At 43.7% G+C, this 27,669-nt stretch overlaps 1 protein-coding gene across 3 annotated transcripts in view; it reads left to right on the forward strand.

Moving 5' to 3' along the window:
* The first annotated feature begins 639 nt into the window (after positions 1-639).
* The window catches only part of OXR1 (oxidation resistance 1), a 189,228-nt gene continuing 162,198 nt past the window's right edge, over positions 640-27,669 (forward strand). For 2 of the 3 annotated variants that reach the window (XM_082235550.1, XM_082235555.1), the window contains exons 1-2: positions 640-722; positions 17,742-17,786. In XM_082235550.1, coding sequence (XP_082091676.1) covers positions 706-722; positions 17,742-17,786 — 62 coding nt within the window. In that variant the 5' untranslated portion in view covers positions 640-705. The remainder of the gene's footprint in view (positions 723-17,741; positions 17,787-27,669) is intronic. The other variant, XM_082235551.1, reaches the window with a different exon arrangement.

Consider the following 27,669-nt stretch of genomic DNA (forward strand, 5'->3'; position numbering starts at 1 on the left):
CATTGGGTGGCACTTGTAGAAATCCAAGCTCCACAGATTGAAGTGATTGAATAGGCATGTATGGCCTGGCTAACACTAGAAACCTTGTTTTTACGTTAATGGGTGTTAATTTTTTGGGAATCCATTGGATAAAATTTTTGGCACTCACTGTTTACCTTATTACAGTGGTACCTTGGGTTACATACGCTTCAGGTTACATATGCTTCAGGTTACAGACTCCGCTAACCCAGAAATATTACCTCGGGTTAAGAACTTTGCTTCAGGATGAGAACAGAAATTGTGCTCCGGTGGCATGGCAGCAGCAGGAATCCCCATTAGCTAAAGTGGTGCTTCAGGTTAAGAACAGTTTCAGGTTAAGAATAGACCTCCGGAACGAATTAAGTACGTAACCCGAGGTACCACTGTATCTTCAACCTCATTTATCCACATCACCATTTTATTCTCCTTAACCTTATGCTCCAACAGTTTATATGGCTGGAAACATTTTGCATGTTTTTGTAGAAATGCCTGGTGGGCAGTGTGACCTTACTCCCCAAGGTTGTGTAAACCATGTTTACTGGAAAATATTTATTCAAGGTGGTAGGTAATGCCAGCTTATCTGCTTAACCTGAAATTTTCATGTTTTTCTCTCCCAACCAGGCCACCAAGAACAAGACAGGTTTGACCGCAGATTCCTCATAAATGTGAAGCAAAACACCTGGCATTATGTTTAGCACTAAAAGGTGAGTAGCTGTTGTTTCTCACCTTCCTCTGTCTTTTTTAATCCATCCAGACAATATACAACGAATGCATTTTTTCAGGAGACCTTGATGTGGAGCATATGAACATGCATACAAGGACTGCATTACAATTGTTGTTGTTTGCCTTTAATTTTTTTTTTGGGGGGGTGAAAGAGCGCCCACTTGCTTAGTTGCCGGAATGAACAGGGCTGCTTAAGAGTTAAAGTCCAACACTCAAAAAGCTCTTGACAGTTTTTTAAGTGATCAGCTGCAGGCCTTGAGAAATCAAAGCCCCTCTTTCCTTTTCTGCTCTTCCTCCTCTCTGCTGGTTCTCTCCCTTCCCTTAGGGGGAAAGTTAATACGCAACAGGCAGGTGACCAGCTGGGAGAGCCTCTCTGCAGTAGCATATGTACACCTAGCACCATTGGCAGAGCATATGCGCCTGCTGTCTGGGGCGGGCATGCAGGGCGCGTCTCCTCGGAGGGCAGGGCATGGAGGGAGCCTGCTGCAGCTCACTGCAGCCCAGCAGAGCAGTGGCAGTTCTCTGCCGCTGACTCTTCACTCCTTCCCCAGGTCAGACCTGACCTGGGAGCAGAGTTGCAGTGTGTGATGGCCTGGGACCCGGGCTTGGACTCGGAGCTGCAGGAGTCCGCACCAGATCCGCACCAGATCCTCTGCCTCAGACGACATCTGAACCGAGTCTGGGGCCTGATTCTGAAGAGCCCCAGTCTGCACAGGTTCCCCTGCAACAAGCACCAGGTGAGCCGAGTCAGGGGCCTGAGCCTGCCCTGGCTCCAGATGCAGGGATTACCTCATTGCCTTCAGCTGGGCAATCACGTACAGCTGCTCCACTACCAGTTGGGTCAGGAGAGGCTGAGGCGGCCTCTGGGTCTAATAACCCACCGACATCTCCCAAGGTCTGAGAGAAGGAGAGACCTGAGTACTCGCGGGAGGAGTGCTCGCCTTCGGGTGAGTCAGGGAGGTGAGTCAGGACCAGCCATTACCCCATCAGAGATAAAAGGCTGTCAGACCCCACCCCAGGTTGCGGGAGCAACATTGCTGCTTGTTGGAACCTGCCTGAGCCCGGTTACCTGCCTTGGCCCTGTTGGACTGACTCCTTGCGGAATCCTTGGATTCCGGACCGGACCTGGACCGCGTGGCTTGGGTTAACCCCTGGGCCCAGCACACAGTGGAACTGCGGTTTGGTGCCAGGAAGTTGCCTTGACAGCTCCTGCATGTGTTCCGCCCAGCCGAGGAGAGAGGCTCTGCTGCCAACTCTCCTCCACTCTGATTGTGGCACTTGACCATAGAGCCCATGGTCCCTGGCAGGAAATAATGCTCAGAGCCCAAGGCCTCTCATCAATGTGTGCCATTTTCTTCCAAGCCTCATAAGGACTTCCCCTTGTTGTTGGCAGCCAGTGCCATCCCTTGGACAGGCTGTAAGAAGGCAGACAGGTGGGAGGTGACCTGAGGCTGAGGACAGACTTAAGGTTGCCCTAGTAGACCATCTTTCCCGGGCGCTCTTGATGGAAAATGCCATTTTAAGTAGAGCAAAATTAAATTGCTCTATAAAGAGAATTAAAAGTTTGGGTCTGCTCTCACAGGAAATCTGAAAGTGTTCTAATATCATAGTGGCATTTACAATGTGAACAGACTCTGCGTATCTCATCACAATCCCATTTTCAAGCATAAAACTTGTTCCCTACTGGCTGGGTTGGCGGGCAAAACACTGTGGTATGAAGCGTAGTACCTGCTGACCACAGGTTTGCATTTAGTGAATCATCTCTGCCTGCTGAGACCTGAGAAACTTTGAGAATAACTTTGTCATACTTTGAGGTCATAATCAAGGAAAATAGCTGGTTATATATAACAAATACATGCAAACGAGCTGTAACAAAATGCGCCTATTTTTTTAGCTTTGTTTCTTTGTTAAACTCATAGCTTTAGGACAGGTTTAAATGGCCCATGTTCAGAATCTTGACTTAATAAGCTAATATATGTATAAACCTTATGACCATTCTGTCCGTCCACCATCACCTCTTCCCTCCTTTCTTAGTGATTAACCCAGGAAGTTCACAGGCCCACAGGAGGGCTTGTGGGAGTGGATGTCAAAAAACACCAGAGCAATCAGTTCTGGTGCTTTTTTAAAGAAAAGTGTAGACTTACAGCAAATCAGCCTGCCAGTTCTCCTAGCCTTTGTGGGATGGGCACTGCAGCAAGGAGATGGCTTGTCCATGTTCAGGCAAACAGGCTTACATTCTTTATACACAGCACAACATATGTCACTTTTTCTAGGACTTCCCATCACTTCACCTGCCCAGATAAGAGCATAGGTGGCGAATACCCAAGTCTTACAGATAGCTCTCCTTTCTGGGCTCGCACCCCAGCGCGCCAAGCCCACAGATAAGGATAACATCAAAGCAAGCCAATTACCTTATCTCAAAGCTAATAGAGTGACCGGATGGTCAGGGTATAAATGATAAATGTATTATTATTAATTATTATTAAAGAAAGTGAATCTGAACATATATGAACCCATTGCTACAACAAATACCAATAAATTGTGGGGTTGGTTTGACTACCAAGATGGCATTAGCAGAGCTTCTGGAACAGTCCACCTTTGGTTCAACACATCTTCAATGGACCATAGTTTCCCACGCAAAGAAACAATGCATACCAGAATAAGAACAAGTCAGGGACTTAAACTAGCTTCAAACCCTGCTTTTATATCCTAGATTTCTCCACACTGGTAACCGTAGCTTCCTGCTCTTGGATGTGACTTTACTACATTTAATTGAAACTAAAATAAAGAAACTGGAGATCAAGATTTTCAGCAGTCTGATTTGGGGTGCAGTGTGTGATTCCTATAAACTGAGGATTGCATGCTTAAATTTGTCTCATTGAGATGAATGAGACTGAATCGTGCTTTATTTGTGGTCCTCTGTCAAACTCTGGCTGCCTTGTACTCTGCATGACTTTTTTTTATCCTAGTCCCACCTTTTGCTTCCAGTTCATGTTTCCCCCCCTCGATTGGAATTTCCCACCTCTTGAAAGGCAATTAACACGATAAGAATAGCAGGTAACTATTTTCTCGTGTTTTGTTGCAGCATTGTCCTACTTCCTGTCCGTTATTATATGTTTAGGATGCTTTCCATGTTGGGTTGTTTCTAATTTCTTTTGCTGTGCAGAAGTGGCAAATTCCATGCACGATGGAGCAAACTTGCTTTCTGCTGCTTTGGAGGGTCGGATGTGAACCAGTGGATTCAAATTACAAGAAGGGAGATTCTGGTGAAACATCAGGAATAGCTTTCTGACAGTAAGAACTGCTCATCAGTGGAGTGGACTATCTCAGAAGGTGGTAAACTCTCCTTCACTTAAAGTTTTATACAGACTTTTGGATAGCCATCTGTCAGGGATTATTTGGCTGAGATTTCTTTAGCTTGGGTTTGAATAGGAAGCTATTGCCATCACCTTCACAATTTCTTTAAAAAGATTCATAGAAGTGGAAAGAGGTATTTAGGAATGAAAAGTAGCTGCATTCAAAAGTGACCTAGAAATGAAGGCTTGTTGACAACTAATTTTATTTAGAGTAGACCCAATGAAATTAATAGACCTAAATTAGTCATGGTTATTCACTGGATGCCTATATTTAACGCAGGTCTAGATTACTTATTTATGATATACTATAACTGGCTCAATTATTTCTCTCTCTAAAGTTTTGCATCTTCTGTTTCTTTCTGTGTTTTCTTGTTATATATTGCTGAAATCTATTTCTGGAATGAACTGGCAGTGCAATAGCTGATTAAAGCAGAATGTTTTTCGTTTTATTCCCGTATCTTGTGCATGGAACTTAGTGGTATTTTCTTACTTTTTTGGCACACAAATTGAATGATATTATAACATGTGAGCAACAGGGCTTGCGCTTCAGTTGGTCTATTGTGGGTGGCAAGTATATGTGATGATTGCAACAGACAGGCTGTTTTGGGGTTTTTTTTGGTAAATGTTAATTCACACATTTATCTATAGAATGGCTTCTTGTCTAGGATGGTCTCTTGCAGATCATTGACATGCTGTGTTCTTTTGCAAGTGCAAGCACCAACTGTTTAAACATTGGTTTTTATTTAAAGATTGTCCGACAGTGACAAGAGGGAGGCTAGTTCTGCTGTTCAGTGCAGATGTCATGAATCCCTTGGTGCTTTTGGGCTCAGGCACAGGATGGCAGACTCTGGACAGAGATGAGAAGGGATGGAAATGTGGGGCTGGAACACATGGAGCACAACTGGCTCCAAGGTTGGGGCAGGTGTCCCAGTTGCTCCCCCCTCTTCTGTGTGGATGAGGGCCCTGCCAGAGTCTTGGGAAGGCTTCCAAGCACAGCCTGGGGTGGCCAAACAGAGCTGAGAGAGGGAGACAGGTTCAGCACTCTCTCCCAGGACAAGGTAATGCTTCTATCTACATTTAGTGTCAGCTTGCAGGTGAGACGGTCCTACAGGAATATTCACATAAGTAAGGGCTGCACCCTGCCTCACCTTTAAAGCTTGCCAGGCGGGTGTGGAAACTTGTTTCAGCAACTTCTCAGCCCCCATGCAGCCTTGAATTTTTTGTCACTGGGCTCATGAACCGAGCCAATGCTCATCCTTGCTAACCTTTTGCCTTATGAAAGCTCCAAGGTTGGATGATGATGATGATGATGATGATGATGATGATTGTTATTTATACTCCTCTCATCTGGCTCCTCTGGGTGGCTCCCAACAGAATTAAAAGCACAATAAAACATCAGACATTAAAACCTCCCTAAACAGGGCTGCCTTCAGATGGCCTCCAGAAGTCTGATAGTTGTTTATTTCCTTGACATCTGATGGGAGGGTGTTCCACAGGATGGGCGCCACTACCAAGAAAGCCCTCTGCCTGGTTCTCTGTAACCTCATTTCTTGCAGTGGGGGAACCACCAGAGGGCCCTCGGCGCTGGACCTCAGTGTCCGGGTTGAATGATGGGGGTGGAGACGCTCCTTTAGGTATACTGGGCCAAGGCCATTTAGGGTGTTAAAAGGTCAGCACCAATACTTAATTGTGCTCGGAAACATACTGGGAGCCAATGTAGGTCTTTCAGGACCAGTGTTATATGGTCTCAGTGGCTATTCCCAGTCACCAGTCTAGCTGCCGCATTCTGGATTAATTGTAGTTTCCGGGTCACCTTCAAAGGTAGCCCCACGTAGAGCACATTGCAGTAGTCCAAGCAGGAGATAACCAGAGCATGCACCACTCTGGAGAGTGGATTAGCTCCTTTCTCCCTTCTGAGTCTGTACCATTACTCTGCTTTAGTAAAGATTGCTTACTTACATACAAGTAAGAGCACCTGCTGTCATGTTTTGGGGCAGAAGTCAGGACATCCAACTCTGTTCCAGGGATTAACGTTTGAATGCCAAGGATTGCCTCTTGACATTTGCTGCTGTGAACACGTAGACCACTCTCTTTACAATCACAAACTCAGACTTGCAAGTAGATGGGTGAAATAAAATGCAAGGAATCTTGCATGTCAGTTCTATTGAGATGTTATCGCCTGTCATTCTGCTACCAACTTGCCCCAGGATGCAGAAATCAGGTTGCATTGTTTACTTATTCAATAAGGCATGCTTTAAGCAGGACAGAATCTCAAAGTATAAATGTGTTTTACACGGAATTTATTTTACAAAACCAACAGAGCACATGCCGATAAAGTCAGCCTCACAGATTTCATACAGTATATTGTAGAGAATCTTTTTGTGGTTATGGGAGGAGTGGAAGATTGCATGTGATTTAGTTGCAAGCCCACTATATGTATATATTTTAAGCCAGGCTCCACCAGAATAGAAGAGACAGTACAGAAATTGGGGTCTGGTTCTTGAGTAGCTATTTCATATGACATTTGTTAATTTTGTTAAAGTAAGAAAACAAACAGGTAGAACCAAAATGAACAGAGAACTGATGTCAAAAGCCTTTCAAAAAGCAGAGCAAGAAAGGAATCAATTTATAAAAAAATTATTGTGTTCTGCAATAATTGTTTTGAATAAATGTGGTGTCCAAATGTAAAAAGCTCCTGTACATTTAAAAGTTGTTCCAGTGCACCAACTGGACTCTTGCACCTCAACCCCGACTGGGCTGGGCGAGCTGGGTAGCACCGCCAGAGACCTCCTTCCCGCAGGAACAGGTCACAGTGCTGTGGGCTCACAGCTTAGAGCTGAGAGCACCGGATTCACTGTCTCAATAATTCAGTCGTTGCGCAGCAGAGTTTTGCAGAGTCTTGCAGAGTATAAACCACTCGGAGAGCAGCTCTGTAAAATATCTTCCTTTTATTCTATAACTACAACTATGATACAAAACTATATACAGAGCTGAATATTCTAAGCATAAAGCAATGCTACACTGAGAGTCTGCAGCTGCTCTTAGCAGCAATCTAATCTCTAGAATCTCTAACACTCTCACTCTCTCCGATACACTGACTAACTGACTCTCTCTCACACACACAGATATGTTGCTGGGCAGAATAAGTAAATAGGCAGGACACGCCTCCTCTTCTCTGTGGAGTCAGCAGAGATCATCAGGAGATGGTCAGGAGATTCTTGGGTATGGGAGGGGTGAAATCTCCTCAGTTCAGAACAGAACAGAAGGTGTTTTACTATTAATCAGTAAGATATCCCAATAATACAACACCTTATTAATAGTAAAACACCTTGCTTCTTTTAACTCCTTTGTTGTATGTTGCCTAGAGATGTTGACATCGGTAACTAAGGGAACAACCCAGAGCAAGATCTGACAGGCTGAGTGAGCTAGGATCCAGCAGATCTCCGGCTGAGCCGGGAGACCCCAGCACAGCTGCGCAACGGTGTCTTAACTTCCTCATCCTCAACATAGGCAGAGATATGCCAGCATTTCCCCCCCTGACAACCCTATCCCGTCTCAGCAGGTAGCCAGCTGGATGAGCTGAGCCCAGTGGATCTTAAACTGGAATAAGCTCTAAAAAAGTGATGTGCAAGGGACATGGTGGAAACATAACCAGAGAGGAGGGCCTTAGCCTGGATCATAAGCCTGTTCAGCTCAGTCATGTGACCTGGCAATTTCAAAATCTTTCCCAGACCACCTCAGTTAATTTTTCTCAGGTAAAATGCAAGGGGTTTTTTTTTGCCAAGTTAATGCATACTTTTCAGTTTTGCTTGAACCCCACAGCTTGCTATCTACCTGTTTACAAATTTATTGTCAAAATCTGTAATCGTAAAAGATTAATGTATGAAAACATTGGTTTTCATTAACAAAAAAAAATTCCCATACAATCTTATTGAGTATGCAGTAGAAATATCTGTAGCTATAGGTGCATTTTTGTTCAGATTTACTTGCTAGGAATGCCGTTGCCAACAGGTAAAATAAAAGATCTATGGCAATCCTATTCTTTCTACGAAACTTTATTATCAACAGCATAAGCATTTTAAAAATGTGTTAATCCAACCATGTGAAGAAATCCCATTTGGACATCGTTAGAATGGTACTGTCAGTTATTTAGCCTACAGTGCAAAATGGGTATGGTGCTTTTATCAGACACCATGAAATGCTAACAAATGGCTCTTGCCATATGTCGCCTTTTTATGGCAGTACAATATTTATATGTAACATGGCTATAAATCTCACAATTTGAGGGTACTTCAAGTTAAACGCTGTTGCCATTTCAGTTCCAGGGAGATACGCCTCTGTCGATTTTCTGGTGGGGAGTCTTAAGTACAATTTGGTATGCGTTGTGTGTCTATTTTTAATGGCACTTTCCATTAAAGTTTTAATTAAGCACGCGTCGCTGCATGCAGAGAGGTAATCAAAGGCTCCCAGGAAAGAAAATTTAACTCTGCTCCAGATGTACTGAAGAATGATTTCTTGATAACACCCAGATGAATTTCAGATAAAGAATATCTCTTTATGAAAATATTGCCAGCTTGAAAAAAAAAATACTTACTCTATAAATGGGTATTTTCCATAGCTAATATGCAGGAATTGCTTTCCTGCTGTTTCTTGCGCATATTTGGGAGTGGAAAGAAGGGAGCAAAATGGTTATATATACTAGCTATCGGGTCCTGTAAGAATGTGGAGTGTTTTGTTGCTTCTCTCCTGAAGCCTTCAGAAAGTCTCCGGGGGCAGCACCACATTATATCTCTACATCTGCTCCTGGTTTGTGGAATAGCCTTCCTTTAAAGATATGGCAGGCACCCACTTTCTAGAGACAACTGAAAACATTTTTGTTCTAATAAGCTTTATCAGATGGATTAATGAGTCTTTGCCATGAGTGTCTATTTTGTATTATTTTAGTTTTGTTTTAAATTTAGTTGCTGTAGTTCTTGTGTGTGCACATGTAACTGGGGATTTTGCAGGTTTTTTAAAATTTTGTATTGCCTTGAAATAATTGTGTAGAAGTTGATCAAAACAACAACTTCTTCTTCTTCTTCTTCTTCTGCTTCTGCTTCTGCTTCTGCTTCTGTTGATCAGGCATGGGGAAACTTTTGTCCCCCCAGATATTGTTGAACTACAACTCACATCATCCCCGAGCATCAATAATTCTTGCTGGGGCTGTTGGGAGTTTTAGTTAGCAACATTTGGAGGGCCAAAGGTTCCTCACCCCAGTTCTGTTCAAAGGGTAATCAAGCCAATGAGCTAGTCTATCAGGATAAGGCACTGAGGAAGTCTGTATTTATATTTATTACTTAGAATATTAATATACCACATTTCCAAAAAAGCTTCAAGAGAAGGTATCATAGCAAAAACACAATTTACAAGCCGACCATCTAATATTAGACAATATAACAATGGAAGACAAATGACAATTGTGATAAGCGAATGCCTGATGCAAGTGGTGTGCTTTACAATTCTTTCTAAACTATCAAGAAGATAGCATTCCTTTTTAGGAATGATGCTCCACAAACTTAGGGCAGTTGAAAAAGCAGCTTGGTTCCTAGGCACTACCACCCAAACTTGCCACAAAAAATAGGCACAGGCCGTAAAGGCTGCTCACTCATCCTCACCTGATGTTGGATTATACAAGGAGGCAGTCATGAAGGTCATGCTAGGCTTTAAAGATCCAAGCCTCTAGTTTTAGTTTAATTCACCACTTTTGCTGAAAGAAATAATTGACAGGACAGCTTGTAAGCCACAAACAATCCCTGCTTCAAAAATGCATCAGCTTTTTTAATCTCATTAGGCCCTAGGAAGATAAAAGTGTGCAAGCAGATGTTCGCTGCCACAATAGCTGAAGTAATTAGCAACTTAGGATCTTTATTAGGAAAATGGAAAATGGTGGCTTTGGAAGTTGCATTAATCTTTCTGTATTGGTTTCCAGTGAATTTTGAATTCTTTAAAAATAAAGAAGTCTAATGCTGTCTTAGATGGCAAGTAATATAATAATAATAATAATAATAATAATAATAATAATAATAATAATAATAATAATAAATAGTAGTAGTAGTAGTTGTTGTAGTTTTTTATTATTTATACTCTGCCCATCTGACTGCGTTGCCCCAGCCACTTTAGGTGGCTTACAACATAATAAAAGCACAACAAACGTCAAACATTAAATTCAGGGCTGCCTTCAGATGCAAAACAATTACTTCAACCTAAAGTGATTGGTTTGAAATAGTATACAGGCAGCGTGGAAGTGTCCTTGGTGCTGAAATTAGTGTTTGTGGAATAAAAAGAGATTGAGTAGGTGCAGGGGAGGAAAAAGCCATGAAACAGAATCAAAAGTCATGCCACCTCAACATGGCTAGTGACTAACTGTCAAACCTAGATGAGTTTTGTTATGAAACTTTCTACTTTAATACCACAAAAAACTTTTTAAAAAATTACCAACAAATTTAAAGCTAGAATACTGTGAGGAAAGAGTGAAGTGCATTCTCTTCTGTCATTTAAAACAAAGAGAATTCTTGAATTGTACTACTAATGTTGTGTATGAGGTATGTGTGGCACTGTACAGAATGAAAGGTATGTACTGCTTTTATGGTAGGTCATATCTTATTGTATATATTGCTGTACACTGTATGGATTGGTGGTAGATAGGTACCTTAATAAACAAATAAATACATGAGACAGCAGCATAATTTACAACACCAAAAGTAATCCCTTTGGCCTCTGACAAACATGCATGCTCTTAAATGAGCTCTTAATGTCAAAATAAGTACTTGGTCAATAATAATTGCTGTAATTCCTGGGGGGAAATTACTTTTTGTGTGGTATAATGGCAACATTCACTTGCTAGGTTCTGCATTGACTACACTGAATTTAGGATAGGTGACAAAGGATGTGGTGAGACATTCTGCTGTAGCTCTTCTGGGTGGACTATTATGATGAGATGGCAAAAGTATAATAAAATTTAAGACAGAGGTACTCTCCTGGGTGAGTTAGATGATCCCCCCCCCTTAGTAATCGTATGGTCTAAAGTTTCTGTGTCCTTTTTAACAGCTGCTGCACATTGTTAAATGAGTTTGACCTGCCATGGGAAAATTGCATTTCCTCTTTGCTGTTTCTTTGCAGGCAGATGGGTCTGCTGCTAGTAATGTTGTTTTGCCATAAAGCCATTAATCCTCCCACATCCCTGCCAAAAGATTAGTCACTCATACCTCAAAAGTGATTCTCAACTCCGTAATTGCACAAGTTTTGGGAACAAAGTTTAAACAGGATACAAATATGAATGACCAGATAATTAGAAAATTGCATAAGCTATCAAAGCATTTTAAGGGGACAGTGTGGTAAGATTGACACGATGAAATCCTGCCCAAATATAAAGTCCCAGAAAAGGATTTAGCAGCCAGGAGAAAGCAAGGGTTCCAAAGCAAACATGTATATGCACCTTCTTTTTAGATTCTACCAGCCCCATAAGAATAGAAGAATTTCTTTGCAGAATCAGATCAAGATAATGCAATTGCACATTTTTGTTTCCAGAAACATATTCCATAAGCCAGATGCACCTTTCAGATGCTTTCACGCAGGAATGAAAACATCAGCCTTGTGAGAAAAGCTACTGCAGCCGATTCTGTAAGGGGCAAGGCAAATCAAAGCAGTCCACTGGAGAAATATGTGGAAAATGTGAAAGTGATATCCATTCCCTGATTTTCTCCAGCTTCTAGAATTCCACAGTATAACCCTTAATCTACCTAGATCTAATCTTGCCTAGGTCTAATCTTTTTATTTAAGTTGTCTAAACTGGAGCCCATCACCACTCTTCTCTGGTTATTCATACATTTCTTCTTGCTTGCCATTCACTCATTTATAATTTTAGTTGTATGCCACTTTACACACACACACACACACACACACAAAATCATGCTCAAAGTGGCTTACAACAAAGAAAACAGGGATGCATTTCAAAAACCAAGCAGTGCAAAAAAAATTTCGTAATAACACAGCAAAACAACACAATAGCAAATATAATTACAAAAAATAAAATAAAATTCAGTGCTATAAATATAAAAACATTACATTAACAACTTTACAACTCCTGGTGCTAGAGAAATAACAGGGAAACATCTAGGTCTGAGAAACATTTCCCGTGCTGTTGCTCACAGCCTGTCTCCTGCAGCAGCTTGCAAGCCTTCCAAAAGGAAGGGGTGGGGTAGCTGGAAACACTCCTCCGATGATGTCCTCAACGTACCACCAATCATTAGGTAACACCCAATTTCTAATATCTTGAGAGTGGGAGGAGCAAAGCTCCTGCCATGGGGCACAAAAGAGGAAGCAGTATAGCTTCCTTTACTCACCTTTGCAGTTCCAGGGCTTACCTGCCCCCTTTGGTTTTTGGCTAGTGCTGGCTGTTTGGAAGTAGGCCTTAGCTTGGAGTTCTCATATTTTGAGAAAGGGAGACATACTTTCTCTCTCTTCCACTTGCTTTATATATTCCTGATTTTACCAACTCTCTGCCATCATGCCTTTCCCTGTGTTTTGAGTGGATCTTCATATGAGTTAAGCATATTGAGGTAGAGTATGACAGTACTAAATGTACTTTCTTCCCTGCCCATCATTGGCACCAAAACACCAGCTCAGATAAGAAATTATCTACCCCCCAAAAAACTTGACAATCCACAGAATCCTTCTTTTGGTGGTGTGGATCTTTTGGGGAGGGGGGAATTGGGGCAGCTTTTCAGATCTTTCCTTCAGATGTTAAACTGTAATTTTGGCCCTGTTAAGAGCTGGATGTTGCAGTACAATATTGAGTGGAAGACTTTAGAGGTGCCTTCACATAAGTTATGTAAACAGGAAGTATGGTAAAGCTATTATTACAGAAAGGTAACAAGATCTGTCCTGTTGCTCTCACACATAGGGTGTATCGGTTACATTCAGCTAAGTCTTCATTTCTATTAGAGAGCTTTATATATCTATCTGCCTATTGCTCTTGACAATTAATGAATGAAATATTACAGCTATGACTAAGCAGTTCTCCCATGTGGTGGTGGTGTTGTTATTCAAACTTTTAGCCTGAGTTATTTGGCAAGCCTAGAGCACAGTACAATACAGATCAGAAGCAAATTCTATAATCTGTATCAGGTTCTAGGATATTATGGTAAAAGAACTTAACAGAGTCAGCAGAAAATAAAATTTCTAGCTGTAGTCCAGTGCGCACAGACTAGTATTGCCAGTTAACCAGTGAAGTGTAATATTTAGGACACCTGGGTTCAAATCCGCATCCAGCCGTAAAATTTATTGGCTGCCTTGAAGCACTCATTCTTTCTCTGGCTGACCTATGTCAAAGGATAAGAGAAGCTTCTATACATTCCTTTGAAGAATATAAATGGGAGAAGTAAGCAAAAGGGTGCAAAGCAGTACTTAAAATGAAATTGAATATGCCGTCGGTATGTTCAGTGAATTCTGTTTTTGATGCTTCATATTCTTTCTGTGCCTGGTGCCTTGTGCTGGTCCCAATAAGGAGAGTGTAATGGAGCAAGGCAAACACCATGGATAGCTCTGTCTGAGCAAATTGCTCCAACAAAAATAGATTGAGGCCCTTAGGAACCTGTCCCCTGCCCAGCCTTCCCCATTCCTTCCACACCTTGTTGAACTCTTAACTCCCATAAACCCCAGCCAGTAGGGACAATGGGAATTGTAGTCTAACAACATCTGGATCGCCTGAGGTTGTTGAAGGCTGTTCAGCTGTTCAGCCTACCTGTCTTAAGTCCCAACCCCTTGCTTAAAGAAGACTTTAAGAGGGCCAGAAGCCTGGCCTGGGCACAGGGGCTTTCTTTCTCTATTTTGGGGTCTCCTGCCAGGCATGCTGTTTGGCAGGCATGGTAGTGAAGGAGCCACTTGGCTCCTCAAGCTCAAGGTAAGTTTCTCATGGGGTCCTGGGTTTGGTGGGCTTTGGTTTGGTGGCCTCGCAGTTTTGGGAGCCTGACCCACCACTACAGCCAGTGTCATAGCAGCCTTAGATCCAGCCAGGCTGTCGTCGTCTTCTGACTCTGAGCTTGAGGTTTGGGCCATGGCAGCTACAGTAGGACCAAAACGATTGCCTTCTAAAAAAAACTTACGGATAGTAATAGCAATTTCCTGTGCAGTGTTGGGAAGGCTTACGTAATGAGTTAAGAACCTCCTTGGGGCAGAACACAAATTACTCCTGGTTGGAGCCTCCGGTGAGATTTGAGAGAAGATGGCAAGCGTTAAATTTTCTTTGTTGGACAGCTTTTCAATAAAATATAGGATTAAAGATTGTGCTTTATATATTACTGTCCTTTGCTAGAGATGCTGATGGGTAAGAAGTCCGCTCCTAAAATGAGCAGAGTGATAATTCTAGGGATATATATATTGACAGAGCTGCCATCAGAAATACAGACAAATTGTTCCCTGCTTGCTAAGAAAGGTTGACTCCCTCGCCTTGAAACATTCCCTTCTGCATTTTCATTTATTATTATCTTGGATAGCCTAGTAAAATCTAAGCCCTGAGTAAGTCCGCCCCCCCCCAGCCCAGTATTTTTAGGCTTATAAAGCTTTGGTGGAAAAAGCAGATATCTGTGATATTCCAGATGGAAACTCAGCTACTTCACTAATCAAAAGACGGCCAAATTTTACACAGCTCAATATACATAAGAGATTGTCAGATGAAATATGTTTAACTTGCCTTGGGAGTCCTCCTCACCTTCATCACATGAAGAATGGTGATCCAGCTCCAGAAATAGGGTGATTACGAGGCTAGATAGACCACAGATTTATCATCGGGTTCTCTCACAATAAGAACATAAGACAAACTACTGGGCCAGGCCAATGACCCATCCGGTCCAGTGCCTGTTCTCACAAGAGCCAACCAGATGCTTGAAGGAAGCCTGTAAGATGGACATGAGCACAACAGCATTCTGCCAACCTGCACAAACAGATGCTATTAAGAGGCACACTGCCTCTAACAAAATATTTTCAGCATACTGTAAAAAGCTCTCTAAAAAGGCACATTGTCACGATCAGTGTTGCATTAATCTTGTAAGGTGCTAAGGAACTGGTACTGAGAACCAACACAGTAGCTGAAGTCCCTGCATTCAAGGATCCATTGAAATTGCTAACAATCAGGACTTATTGCAGAGCAATCTGATAAGACATGAATGTGTTATAATTCGCAATCTCTAAATGAATCAGGGGTGGGGGAGATGCTTCAAAGCTCATGCCGCTTGATGTTGATCTTTCTGCTTTGACATGAAATAGCTGTTATGGAGAATGTGTGTTGACTATCAGAAGTGGCTTGTGAGGGGGATTTGAATGAGAAAGGCAGCCGCGCTAATGGAATGAAGCTTTTTCAGTCATATCTGAATGAGGCAAACTTCCTTTGTGCAAGTGAACTTGGCTCACTGAAGCCAGGAATTTAAACACACAGGGGTTCTGGGCAGGCACAGTGAAGAGGTATTTATTTTGCCTTTAGAGTTAAGAGCTGTACTTTGCTTTATTCTTTATTCAAGATAACTGTTGGGGAAGGATGATAACAAATGCATTTGGCTTCCTAAACTTACATGATTTGTGTACATGTGTCATGGAGGAGGTGGAACTTGTTCATTTTAAGCCAGATCTCCCTCTTTCTCTCTCTCTCTCGTTTACTGAAGATGAATTCGCACATGGAGGAAGTGAGAAGACAGTTCAGTCAGTCACCAGTTCACAAGGAGAACTGGAGTCCAGAGTTGAAAATAGCTGCCAGGGGAAAGTAGCAAATCAGAGAAAGGCAAAAGGCACGGTCCAAACAGGCCAGTGGTTGGGCTCTGAGCCTGGTAAACATGGTTCCAAGAAGCTGGAGGTAGAGGACACTGGAGACAGGTTGATGAATCAGATGCCAGATTAGGTGACTGGGATCAAGAAGGCCAGATGGTTAAGGATGGGTTTGTGGTCCAAGGCAAGGCTAAAGCTTCTTTGGCACCTTTGTGTATCCACAAGTTGCCCAGATAGATGCTTTGAGAGTTCTTAGATAGATAGGGCTGGAAGGATCCCTAATGGCTCTCCAGGCTACCTGATTCCTCTTGGGCTGACTGCCACTGGCAGGACACACTGAGGGACAGCAAGGCTCAGGCCAGCCAACCTCTCTCCCTGTAAACTGTCCCTGTGGCACAAGGAGTAAAGCACCTGGGCCCTGCTGCCAGATTTTGTAGTATGCATATGCATAGATGGGTGGCAAGGGACAGGGCAAGTGTAGATGCAGGGCAGGAAGGGGGAAACACAGACATCTCTAAAAGATGCTTGGCTGCAGCAAATATCTGGATTAAGTCTACCCTTTTGCCTCCAGTTCCACCTCCCAGGCTCTCCCCAAAATTCTCTGAACATCTTCCTTTGCAGTTCTGTGTGTGCAAATGTCCTCCTTTGCAGTTGTATGTGTCTTTGCTGCTTTCGTGAATCAGTACAGCAGCCATGTGATTCCTCTTGTCTTGTGCGGCATGGAGTATCATGCAGTCTAACTGTCGTATATTCTGTGTGCAAAGCCAGAACATGAATGAAGCCTCACCAAGTAGCCACACATGTCCTCGATGTTGCAGACCGTGACTAGCTCTGCCCTTGCATCTGCACATATCGCGCATGCATCTGCAGCAAGGGGGCCTTGTGTAAAATTCTGCCATGCAGTCTGAAGCCTCGGTTGCTCAGGTTCCCAGATCACTTGGATGCCTTCATGCACAGCATCCTCCTTGCAGACGTTTGCACAGGTGCCAGGGATGGGGGGAAGGTAGTCAACATGTGCAATGGCAGGGCTGCGGCTACTCATTGGTCTAATGTGTGGTTATGCATCTGAATGGGCCTGATGTCACTATCCTTGCAGTGCACATACTTAAAGGGCAGCATAACAGTCTTTTAAAATATCTGCTAAATATAACTTGGCATTTGGCCTTGTGTGTTGTGCACCATTTCCAGAGAAATAATGTACTTAAAGCCGTGAGACTCTGCATCCATTGAATGGGGACTTTTATGCTTAGCCAAAATCTATCTTCACTTTTTACTTGGCTTCTTCTAGACGCTTTCTGGATGAACTGCTGGGTCACAGACAAGGATGTGATACAGATTGTGGCTTGGGGTACATTAAGAGTGGATTACAGCAGAATTCAGCTCTGGCAAGATTTTAAAGGCTAGTGTTTGGCAGCAGCTATTCTCTGTTGTCCAGAGCTGCTCTCTCTGCTACTTAAAGAGTGTCAGTAAAAATATAAAAATGAAAGCAAATAAAAACATTTGGAGGCATGGAACAGCTCTGAAATGGGCAGGCAAAAAACAAAATAGGATTGTCATTTTCCGAGCAGCTCTGGTATGTTATTTGTTTGAAATTAGATTACAACATATAACAAAAGTGTCACACATATGTATATGAACTTTGGTATTTTTGAAGTAATCAGTTAAGAATGTTGTTGAAGCTTTACGCTTACGTTTTAAAGGTCATGTTAAGAACATTTCTATGAACTATATTATTTCATAATTATTTGCATTTCCTGTGATCTATAGCAACTCTGTGCAAATTGCTTTTCCTTCCTTCTTGCATCCATCTTTACTGTCCCATGAGGTAGAACGTTATTCTTGCTTTTGCAGATGGGAACTGAGACTGAGAGAGAGTCACTCACCCGAGGCCACTCAGTGAGTATTAGATTCACTTTGCATGCATGCTGTGCATTCCGGGAAGCGTTGAGCTGTGTTTGTTTAGGATCCATGGCTAAAACCGTTGTTTCCGTAAACGAATAGGTTTTAGCTGATGGACTGAAGAGAGAATACAGCACCATCAAAAGGCAGAGACCAGCATCACCAAAAGTGTGTGATCATATTCAATGTTTTGCTAAAAACAACAACAACAACAAGCACTTGTGGGTAGCCTAATAAGGAACTGGGGCAACTGCATGTGGGGAGAGGGCAAAACCTTTATGCCGTGTCTGAGTCCCACCAAAATCACACACACAGCTGCTATTATTTGCTATGGCAGAGAAGTGGTTATTGCTACCAAGAGCAGTTCCCCTCATGGGATAAATAGCAGCTGAGTGTTGGCAAGGAGAGCACGGCCAGTCCAAGACATTTTGCTGCCTGAAGTGAACTGACACCCCTGTGGCAATTCCTTATCCAGAACCTGACCAGATAAGCAGTGAAATCTTCCTTTGACGCTGATAATCGGGCAGTATCCTTCACCACCCTTGCGGGCAGCAGAGCTCACTTAAGGGGCACAAGGTAATGTGACACTCCCAGCTCTGCCCTCCAGCATCTTGCTGCTGCTCCCAGCTCTCTGCAGTCTGCTGTGTGAGGCAGCTGCTTCACTCTGCCTAACAGTAGGGCCGGTTGTGCCAGGATGTTGGGGATTTTTCACTAGGATTGCAGTACAGAAGGAAAGGGTGTGAAAACCTCCCTCTCTGCATCTCACAGCCCGAAACCTAATTTCCTCTTCCTCCACACCCAGTTGCTGTTGGGGGAAAAAAAAAGGTGTGGGGAACCTTTTGGCCCTCCAGATGTTGCTGAACTACAACTCCCATGATCCCGGGCTATTGCCCATGCATGTTGGGGATGATGGGAGTTGTCGTTTAGCAACAACTGGGGGCCCAGAAGGTTTCCACCGCTGAATTAAAGCAAACAAGAGACATTGAATGTGATCGCAAATATAATGCAATGTTTAGTTTACCCTACTACGTCTCCAGTGAAAACAGCGTCTTTGCTATTTTGTAGATATTTATATTTTCCTATTGTTTACCTTGACTGACTTAACCCTTATGTTGCTTCTTGTATCCCCTCCACCATCAGTGTGTTTTCAACCTTTCAAACCTACAAATACATTATTACAAAATTTAATGTTCGTGGTTTTTGTTGTTGTTGACTTTCTCCTTCCTGCTCTACACCAGGAAAGATAAAAGTAGTCAGCATGCGGCAACTTCCAGCCTTGCAACTATAAGCTCTGCATGAAATTGCATGTCATTAAGTTTGGATACAGATGGGTGTGACAACCTAATTGAGTGCAAGGAGGTTTAAAGAACGCCTTACTGTAGTGACTTATCAGCATAAGCAACAAGAGCAGCTTAACTGTTGGGGAGGACACCAAGAGGAGTTAATAATGCCTATCAGCTGCTTATGCCTTGGGCTATAAGATAACTTAGAATGAAATAAAGTAGAACTCCCAGCTCTCCTCTCTTGAACTGCTGTGATTGGAGCCGCTGAAACAGAGCTAAGTCACTTCAGAGCTTCTTTTGCAGTTTGGTAGCAGGGGTGGTTTTCTGAAATGTGCCTTGAGTGGTTTTACCCCTTTCACAAATGCCTACATGATCATAAGCAACTCCTTTTATTTGGTATTGCTACTATTCACACAGGGACGACGCGGGTGGCACTGTGGTCTAAACCACTGAGCCTCTTGGGCTTGCCGATCAGAAGGTCGGCGGTTTGAATCCCCGCGACGGGGTGAGCTCCTGTTGCTCGGTCCCTGCTCCTGCCAACCTTGCAGTCCGAAAGCACGCCAGTGCAAGTAGATAAATAGGTACCACTCCGGTGGGAAGGTAAACAGCGTTTCGTTGCGCCAGAAGTGGCTTAGTCATGCTGGCCACATGACCGGAAAAACTCTCTGCGGACAAACGTCTGCTCCCTTGGCCTGTAAAGCAAGATAGGTGCTGCAACCCCAGAGTGGTCTGCTACTGGACTTAACTGTCAAGGGTCCTTTACCTTTACCTTTTTACTATTCACACAACAACAGAAACCAAGGTCCAGTCCAGTGCAAAAGCACATAATGGTGAGTTGTATTGTTAGATCTGTGCAGGGAGGCAAACAACAACTTGGGATGAGTCATTGGTGCATCAAGTCCAGATTGACCCTGGCGCGAGGACTTGTGCCAGTCAGGTGTGGGCAGAGAGGAGACTTGCATTCTGCCATGCAAAGAAGTGGCCGAGTTAACTGGAATTCTGGGCACATCTCCAGGACCTACTTGCCCTTCCTCATGCATGGGACAACGTTGCCAGCGTGAAACGTGAGTTTGGGCTCCAAACCAATACATTATGCAGTGCCGAGCCTTACGGTCTACTAGTCTGTGGACTAGGATTGTGATAGTTGCAGGGTTTATATTGTTTTCTATTTGACCTGTCTAGCCATAGAGGTCTATAGCATAAATGTGAACAGGCTGCACTTGGGGATGGTTCAGTGGCTGGTGAAACTGGATGCCTGGTCCTCATGCCTGCAAGTGCCCGTCACAATTTACGTGTGCACAAGTGAACTGCCATCATTCAGTCTCATTGGACAATAGGAAGCTTCCTTGTACCAGGGCAGACAATTGGTCCATCTCGCTCAGTATGTCTACACTCTATCTATCAGTGCTCCTCCAGGGTCTCAAACATCACCTGCTACTTGAACCCTTTTAACTAGAGATGCCAGGGATTGACTCTAAGACCATCGTTGTAGAAAGCATGTGCTCTGCCACTGAGCTATGGCCCAAATCTATCTCCAGGGGAAGGGGAATTGAGGGCTCTCCACTCCTGACATTTAGCAGTTGGGCTTCTTCTGGCAAAAAAGGGAGTGGTGGTGCATCTTTGTGCATCTGTGCACAGTGCATTTGCCCAAATCCTGCAGCATTCTTGCCCTTTCTTTGCTTCCCTCAACTGCACTTGCGTAAAAATGTCATAAGGTGCTATGCAACATAAAATCACAAGGCCACAGTAACATCTGAAAACAGCAACAATAAGGCCACTAGCTCCTCTCTGTAAAGATTGCATTTTAATCTTGTGCATTATGATTTTTTAATGCATTGATTTTGGCCCCTAAGCATTGAAAGAAAAACAACAACATTCGGTTCTAAACAGGATTATGTGCTTTCTGCATTACATCAGCAACCATGCAGTGCATAATGATTTTGAAAAAGTAGAGAGAGAAATGACATTAATATAGATTTCACTGTTCCCTTCTTGGAATACCAGAACAGAAAAAACAGCCATAAATATAGAGAAAGGCACTGATTTTTCATGCCTTGATATTATGTATTATTTTTAGGACACTCTTTACTATGAGACTGTGGGTTACAGTGTTCTACTTTAGTGCAGAAAGCCATTAGAGTAATTGATATACTTGGAGTTCATATTGGATATGAATCCCATAACCTCGGCTGAATTCTAGGCTATTTTGATTGTCTCAGTTACGTCATTCTCTTAAGAATGTATTGAAATATGGTGTCCAGAACATTTTCCACTGCCAGATAAATGATACTATGAGGTCACCTTGAGGACAGCCATGTAGGACAAGTTGCCCCCAATCTACACACTGCATTCAAACTGTGGTGCACGATGAAACCATAACTGGAGCTAACCATGGTTAGCATTGGTGTGTGTGTAGCACTAAACCGTAGTTAATGCCAACAAAGGAAGGGAAGAGGGAATTTGCTCTGCAATTAGGTAGAGTGAGGCAGCTGCCACAGGAAGCAAATTTGGAATGTTGCGACAATGGTTCGTTGCTTAATTTATAATTAAGCACTTGTGGGGTTTTCTGCTTTAGGAACCAAAATAAATTGGCAAGCTTTGGGTACTAGAAACCTTGACCTTGGGGGAGGCGTGGGCACCATTTTGTGCTCTGCCTCTGACAGAACAATGCCTTGGCCTGACACTGGCTCCGGAGAAGAGGGAACACATGTTCCCGGTGTCTGATCAGCTAGCTATGGTTTTAGGGATCCACCATTTCATTGGCACTAGATCTGTATATCCTGTTTAGATTTTCACATTGCCATAAACTAAGTAGGGATGCATCTTAAATGAAAAGACCTGTCTTTCAAACTATGCATGCACCCACCAGCAAAGTGCAATACTTTCAGTGTGAGGCTCCAAAATGCATACATTAGATAGAGCTATAGGACCTATTTTAATTCCCGAGGAATATTATTTTTTCATGAGCCTTGGAGGGCTAGACAGTAAATGTAAACAGCCTGTGAACCGGATTCCAGTTGCCTCCCCCATCACTGAAAAGTCAACGCTACTTTATTTAAAGAATGCAAATAATGAAATGTATTCCCCCTCCCCAATGTGAGTGGTTAGATTTACTGCACAGGGGTTTGGAGACTTCAGAGGTATTCATTTCAGGAAAGAAGGCTCTCGAACAGAATAATACATCTTTCTGCATAAGCTTCCCTTCTGATCTCTCTGCGGTGAGGACTGAGTAATACATCTCTTAACTTGTTTGCAAAGTGAAATATACTTTTCAGGCTTCTGTCATTACCTCTGCTGTGCGGTTGGTGGCTATTTTCTGTTTATTTCAGGGATTGCGGAATGTTGTGATCATTACCATAAAGGATCTTTTATGCGTTACTCTAACGAGTTTTGAGCGTGGTATGTAGGTTGGTTTGCAAATGTAATTGTGCAGTTCTGAGTGCTGGCAAAACAGCACTGGGAGGCAGAGACTGACAGCAGTAGAATTTGAGATGACAAAGCAGCAGAATATATAGCACTAGCAGGCTCGTACCCATCATTACTTGCGAGTTCTAAGAAACAAACAGAAACATCTGTGCAGTTTTTAAATCAATGGTTAAAATAAGTGCAGCATCGAAAGATTGAGTCCGCCATCTTGATTCAAAATCATATCCTAACATCAATGAAAACCTGCTCATTGATCTCAGGGAACATCATGCTAAATCCAGTTACTGTCCTGCTTTGGAGAAAACCTGATCCAGCAGTCCCAAGTCTACTCACATGAACAATCCAAAAGTCTGGTCTGGTCACAGTCCAAAATCAAAACACAAGAGAGACAGTGCAGACACCAGCCAAGTTAAGAAGCTGGCTCAAGACTGTTGTTCCAGCACACTCTGGTGATGTTTAACCATGAACTTTCATTGCCCCATCCAGAGCACGGCTGCAGGCTTTCTGGATTGCCTGAGTAACCCCTTGCTCCTGAGGAGCCCTTGTTCTTCGAATCAGCAGTCTTGCATCTGGCTGGGCCTGAAGTGACAGCTAGACTCTGTGGCAGTTCAGGCCCCACCTCTGCAGGGTTGCTCTATGCCTTCTGAAGTAAGTTGTGGTGTTGTGACCTGAAAGCCTTTGATACTGCTGCTCTGTCTCACTGCCCACTGACACAGCCTGTAATGCTTGCTTTGGGCAGCAGCAGTTCCTCTGAAGAGGATTCCTCCAGCAGAGGCATGACAATTGCGATACCTTAAAAGATGTCCAAATGCATGCAGCTTTGAAAGGTTCAGTCCACCATCTTGATTCAAAATGGCACCCAGTGGTATGCAAACCAAAACCAAAACCTGCTCCTTGATCTCAGGAACCATCGTGCAAAATCTGGTTAAAATCAGGGCACTTTGGAATGATCTAGTCTACCATTTTGGTTGAAAATGGTGTTTGGTGGTATCCAAACTTAGACAAAAAAAAAACTGCTGCTCCATCTTGGAAACCCAAGTTGGTGGCGGTATCTTAAGGGGAGTCTGAATGCATAGAAAACAGATAGACAAATAGACAGACATCTTTCCAAAAATATAGGTATAGAAAATGTTAGGCTTTTCCTGACATGCTCAAGAATGCATGAGAGCACTAAGGTAAGCCAATGCCCCCATTTGGTTCTGAAAATTGCAATAATAATAATAATAATCCTGGGTGTCTGTTCCACCTGCTCCACCTCTTTCATAGGAGATGAAGCTGTGGCGTTTGCCCACTCATTACGAAGATGTCATACTGGGGGGGGAGAGAGAAAGGGTTAATAGGCTCACCAATAAGAAAGCCCAGGGGTGGAGCCTAACTGTGTTTAAGGCTCAACACAGGGGTTTGGGCAGGCAGTTTGATTGGTTTGTGGGTGGGAGGCACAGGAGTCAGAGTTAGAGACAGAGGGGAAACAGAGAGGGTGAATCGGATTACAGTGTTTCAAAGTATTTAAAACTTGTTTGCATTCACAATAAACTGGAATCTTTGTTAATACGTCACAACCTGACTGAGTCTGAATATATTACCGGGAAAACCTGGTTGGTGGCAGCGGAAGAGATAAGTCGTGGTGGTGCAGGGTCAATAGATTTAGAAGTGAGCTGATTGTGTTAGATCACTTAATAGGATTGGACGCAATAATTTTTTTCATTTTCAACATGCAGTTTAGATACAACTTCCCTAGTAGTGCTCAGTTACAACACTTTTTGGTGTCTTGTATTTAGACCATCAGCTTTGGGTGCCTCAGCATCTCCTATATTGGTGGGGAAATAATTGGATCTTTACAGAAGGTTAAACCTGTTTATAAATGTTTATTGGAATGCTGCAAATCAGAGGTTTGGGGCCATAGAGATGAATGGAATAGTATTTCCTAAGCCTCTCCCCCCATGGGCAACTGGGAAATTGCTGTGGGTCTTGGCGGACCATTTAAAGATCTTTCTGCCTGTTGCAGCAGTTGTAATGCCACGGAATTCAAAGCGCAATGCAATAAAAGGCAATGTAAGAAATAAAAGAAGCAATAAAAATGCAATTTAAAAATCAATATAAATATTCAGTGGGATGGATGTGTGACCTTTCATTTGCAACCACAAATTCGCAGACACACCAAAGAGTCCTGAATGAAGCTTGTGAGCCTCTGGTGGTCCACAGACTACAGTTTGAGAACCTCTGGTATAGGGAACACTCAGCTCGATCAACGGGGAGTTGCTTTGGTGTCTATATGCAGTGTTCCTTTAGACTTAAAAATGCCAATGATTCAACAAAAATGGTTTTTCCAGACCTGTTCTGACTCAGCAGTGCCTTCACAGGAAAGAACGTTGGAGGCATATGATATAGGTAGGTGCGCCCTAAACTTTCTGGTTAGAGATTGTTGTTCATATTAACTGTGTGGAGTTTTTTTTTTGGGGGGGGGGAACCCTTGATATTTACAGATGCTCACATACTTTTAAATTATATTCGGGTGATGTGGGAATTAACAGATGGACAACAAAATTGGATCCTGCAAGCTGTTATTGTTGCGAAGGGACTTTTGAGGTGTGAGTTTGGAAGGGCAAAAACCCACAATCTACCGTTCAGCGGCCTGAAGGTCTCACTGTCCTTTCTGCATTATCCAAATGAGACAGATGATTGCATCTGTTTGGACATATAGACTGCATATATATGTCTGTCAAGAGTGATTAACTCTTTTCGTTGTTGTTGTTAATGTGAGCTGCCACTGTTATTTTCTTTCTTTCTGTTATAGTTGAATTACCATATTTTTCGTCCCATAGGATGCTCCGTCCCATAGGACGCACCTAGTTTTTTTTTTGGGGGGGTTAATAAAGGAATTTTTTTTCCCTTTATTCCCCCCCCTAAAGCAGGTCGGGGAAACCAAACCAGGTCGAGGAACAGCGGGATGGCGGCGCTGTGCCTCCCTGCTGTCCCCCGAGCTTGTGGGGCTGGCCCATGTCTGCCCCGCGCGAGGGGCGCTCTGCATCAGGGCGCCCCCCCTGCGGGGCGGCAGGCTGCTATCCGCAGCGTGGGGAGCTTTGCGGGGAACTCCTGCAAGGCTCCCCACGCTGCGGATGTCTGCCGGGCGCGGGGGGCGCTCTGCTTCAGGGCGCCCCCTGCCCTGGGCGGCAGGCGGCTATCCGCAGCCTAGACATCCCTGCGGGACCTCCCGCAGGGCTGCCTAGGCTGCGGATGCATTCCCGATGCGCCGGGCACTCTGCTTTCAGGATGCCCAATGCGCCGGGAAGCAGGCTGCTATCCACAGCCTAGACAGCCCTGCGGGACCTCCCACAGGGCTGCCTAGGCTGCGGATGTCTTCCTGAAGCCTGGAGAGCGAGAGGGGTCGGTGCGCACTGACCCCTCTCGCTCTCCAAGCTTCAGCAAAAGCCTGCATTCGCCCCATAGGACGCACCCAGATTTCCCCTTCATTTTTGGAGGGGAAAAAGTGTGTCCTATAGGGCGAAAAATATGGTAAATATAATAATAAGTGAAGGGGCAGTAGCGGATACACTGGAGCAGATAGACCATCTCAGGGAGGCAGGGATGGCCCCCAATAAGGATACTGTGGTACCTCAGGTTACATACGCTTCAGGTTACATACGCTTCAGGATACAGACTCCGCTAACCCCGAAATATTATCTCAGATTAAGAACTTTGCTTCAGGATGAGAACAGAAATTGTGCTCCGGCGGCACGGCGGCAGCAGGAGGCCCCATTAGCTAAAGTGGTACCTCAGGTTAAGAACAGTTTCAGGTTAAGAACGGACCTCCGGAACGAATTAAGTACTTAACCCGAGGTACCACTGTATCATTGCTCAAGGCTTTCACAAAGGCTGGAGTCAGCACTGAATAGATTGTAAATATGCACAGGTTTTGCAGACTGGGTTTGAATTTCCTACAACTAAACCTTCTGTGTATATATTTGGAAAGAGGAACTTGAGGCAAAGATGTCCTTGAGTTTCCTATTATGCTGAGTGGACTTTTGGAGCTAAATAAAGCCAAACAAAAAAGGCTTTCTTTAGGATTTCAGGAGAGGGGATTGGGTTGCACTTACTCGTGTGGGTTTGTTGTTCTAGGTCCCTATTTCTTCTGTGTTGTGTTAGAGAGAGTTAACATTGCTGTCGTTTTAGTTGCAAGGGACTTGTTGCAAATTAATTGGTAAGATGTAGAAAGTGCACAGAAATCACCATATCCCCCCCCCAAAAAAAAACTTAACTTCCCCATATGAAACTATATAATGCAGTCCTCTGGATGTTTACTCTGAAGTCAGTTAGATTGATTTCAACAGGCCTTACATCCAGGTATGTATAGAACTGCAGCTATCATCTGTGCCACGCAGAATGACAGTGCAAGTTTGCAGTGCATAATCATACAGTGTTATAACAGCATCTTAAAAAGGACTGGCCATTCACTACAGAATAGCCACACTATGTTCATTTATATGTCAGGATCAAAACACATATCTTTCATGTTCAGTTTCTGTCCCCGCCCTTTCCCCCCAGAGCTCAGAAAACATTAACTCCTTTAAGCACATTGGAACAGCTGCACAATTACTCCAATTGTATATAGCCTATTTAATAGCTTCTCTATGAGGGATGAGGGTGGCGCTGTGGGTTAAACCACAGAGCCTAGGACTTGCAGATCAGAAGGTCGGTGGTTCGAATCTCCGTGACGGGGTGAGCTCCCATTGCTCGGTCCCTGCCCCTGCCAACCTAGCAGTTCGAAAGCATGTCAAAGTGCAAGTAGATAAATAGGTACCGCTCCAGCGGGAAGGTAAATGGCATTTCTGTGCGCTGCTCTGGTTTGCCAGAAGCGGCTTAGTCATGCTGGCCACATGACCCGGAAGCTGTACGCCGGCTCCCTTGGCCAATAAAGCGAGATGAGCGCCGCAACCCCAGATTCGGCCACGACTGGACCCTAATGGTCAGGGGTCCCTTTACCTTTACTAGCCATTTATAGCATGTATAAATTGCTATAGCTGTTCCCTTCCCTCCTCTAGGAATCAGCTCTATGGCGTTGCTTCTTCTATCCCACCCCCCCCCCAAAAAAATGCATTTATGGTTCTCCTCTCACTCCGCAATCCAGAAGCAGCTGAAGGACTAAAGGTTCCTTTCCCCTGGCAAGAGGATGG

The sequence above is a fragment of the Podarcis vaucheri genome, assembly GCF_965113315.1.
Source record: "Podarcis vaucheri genome assembly, chromosome: 8".
Lineage (NCBI taxonomy): Eukaryota > Metazoa > Chordata > Lepidosauria > Squamata > Lacertidae > Podarcis > Podarcis vaucheri.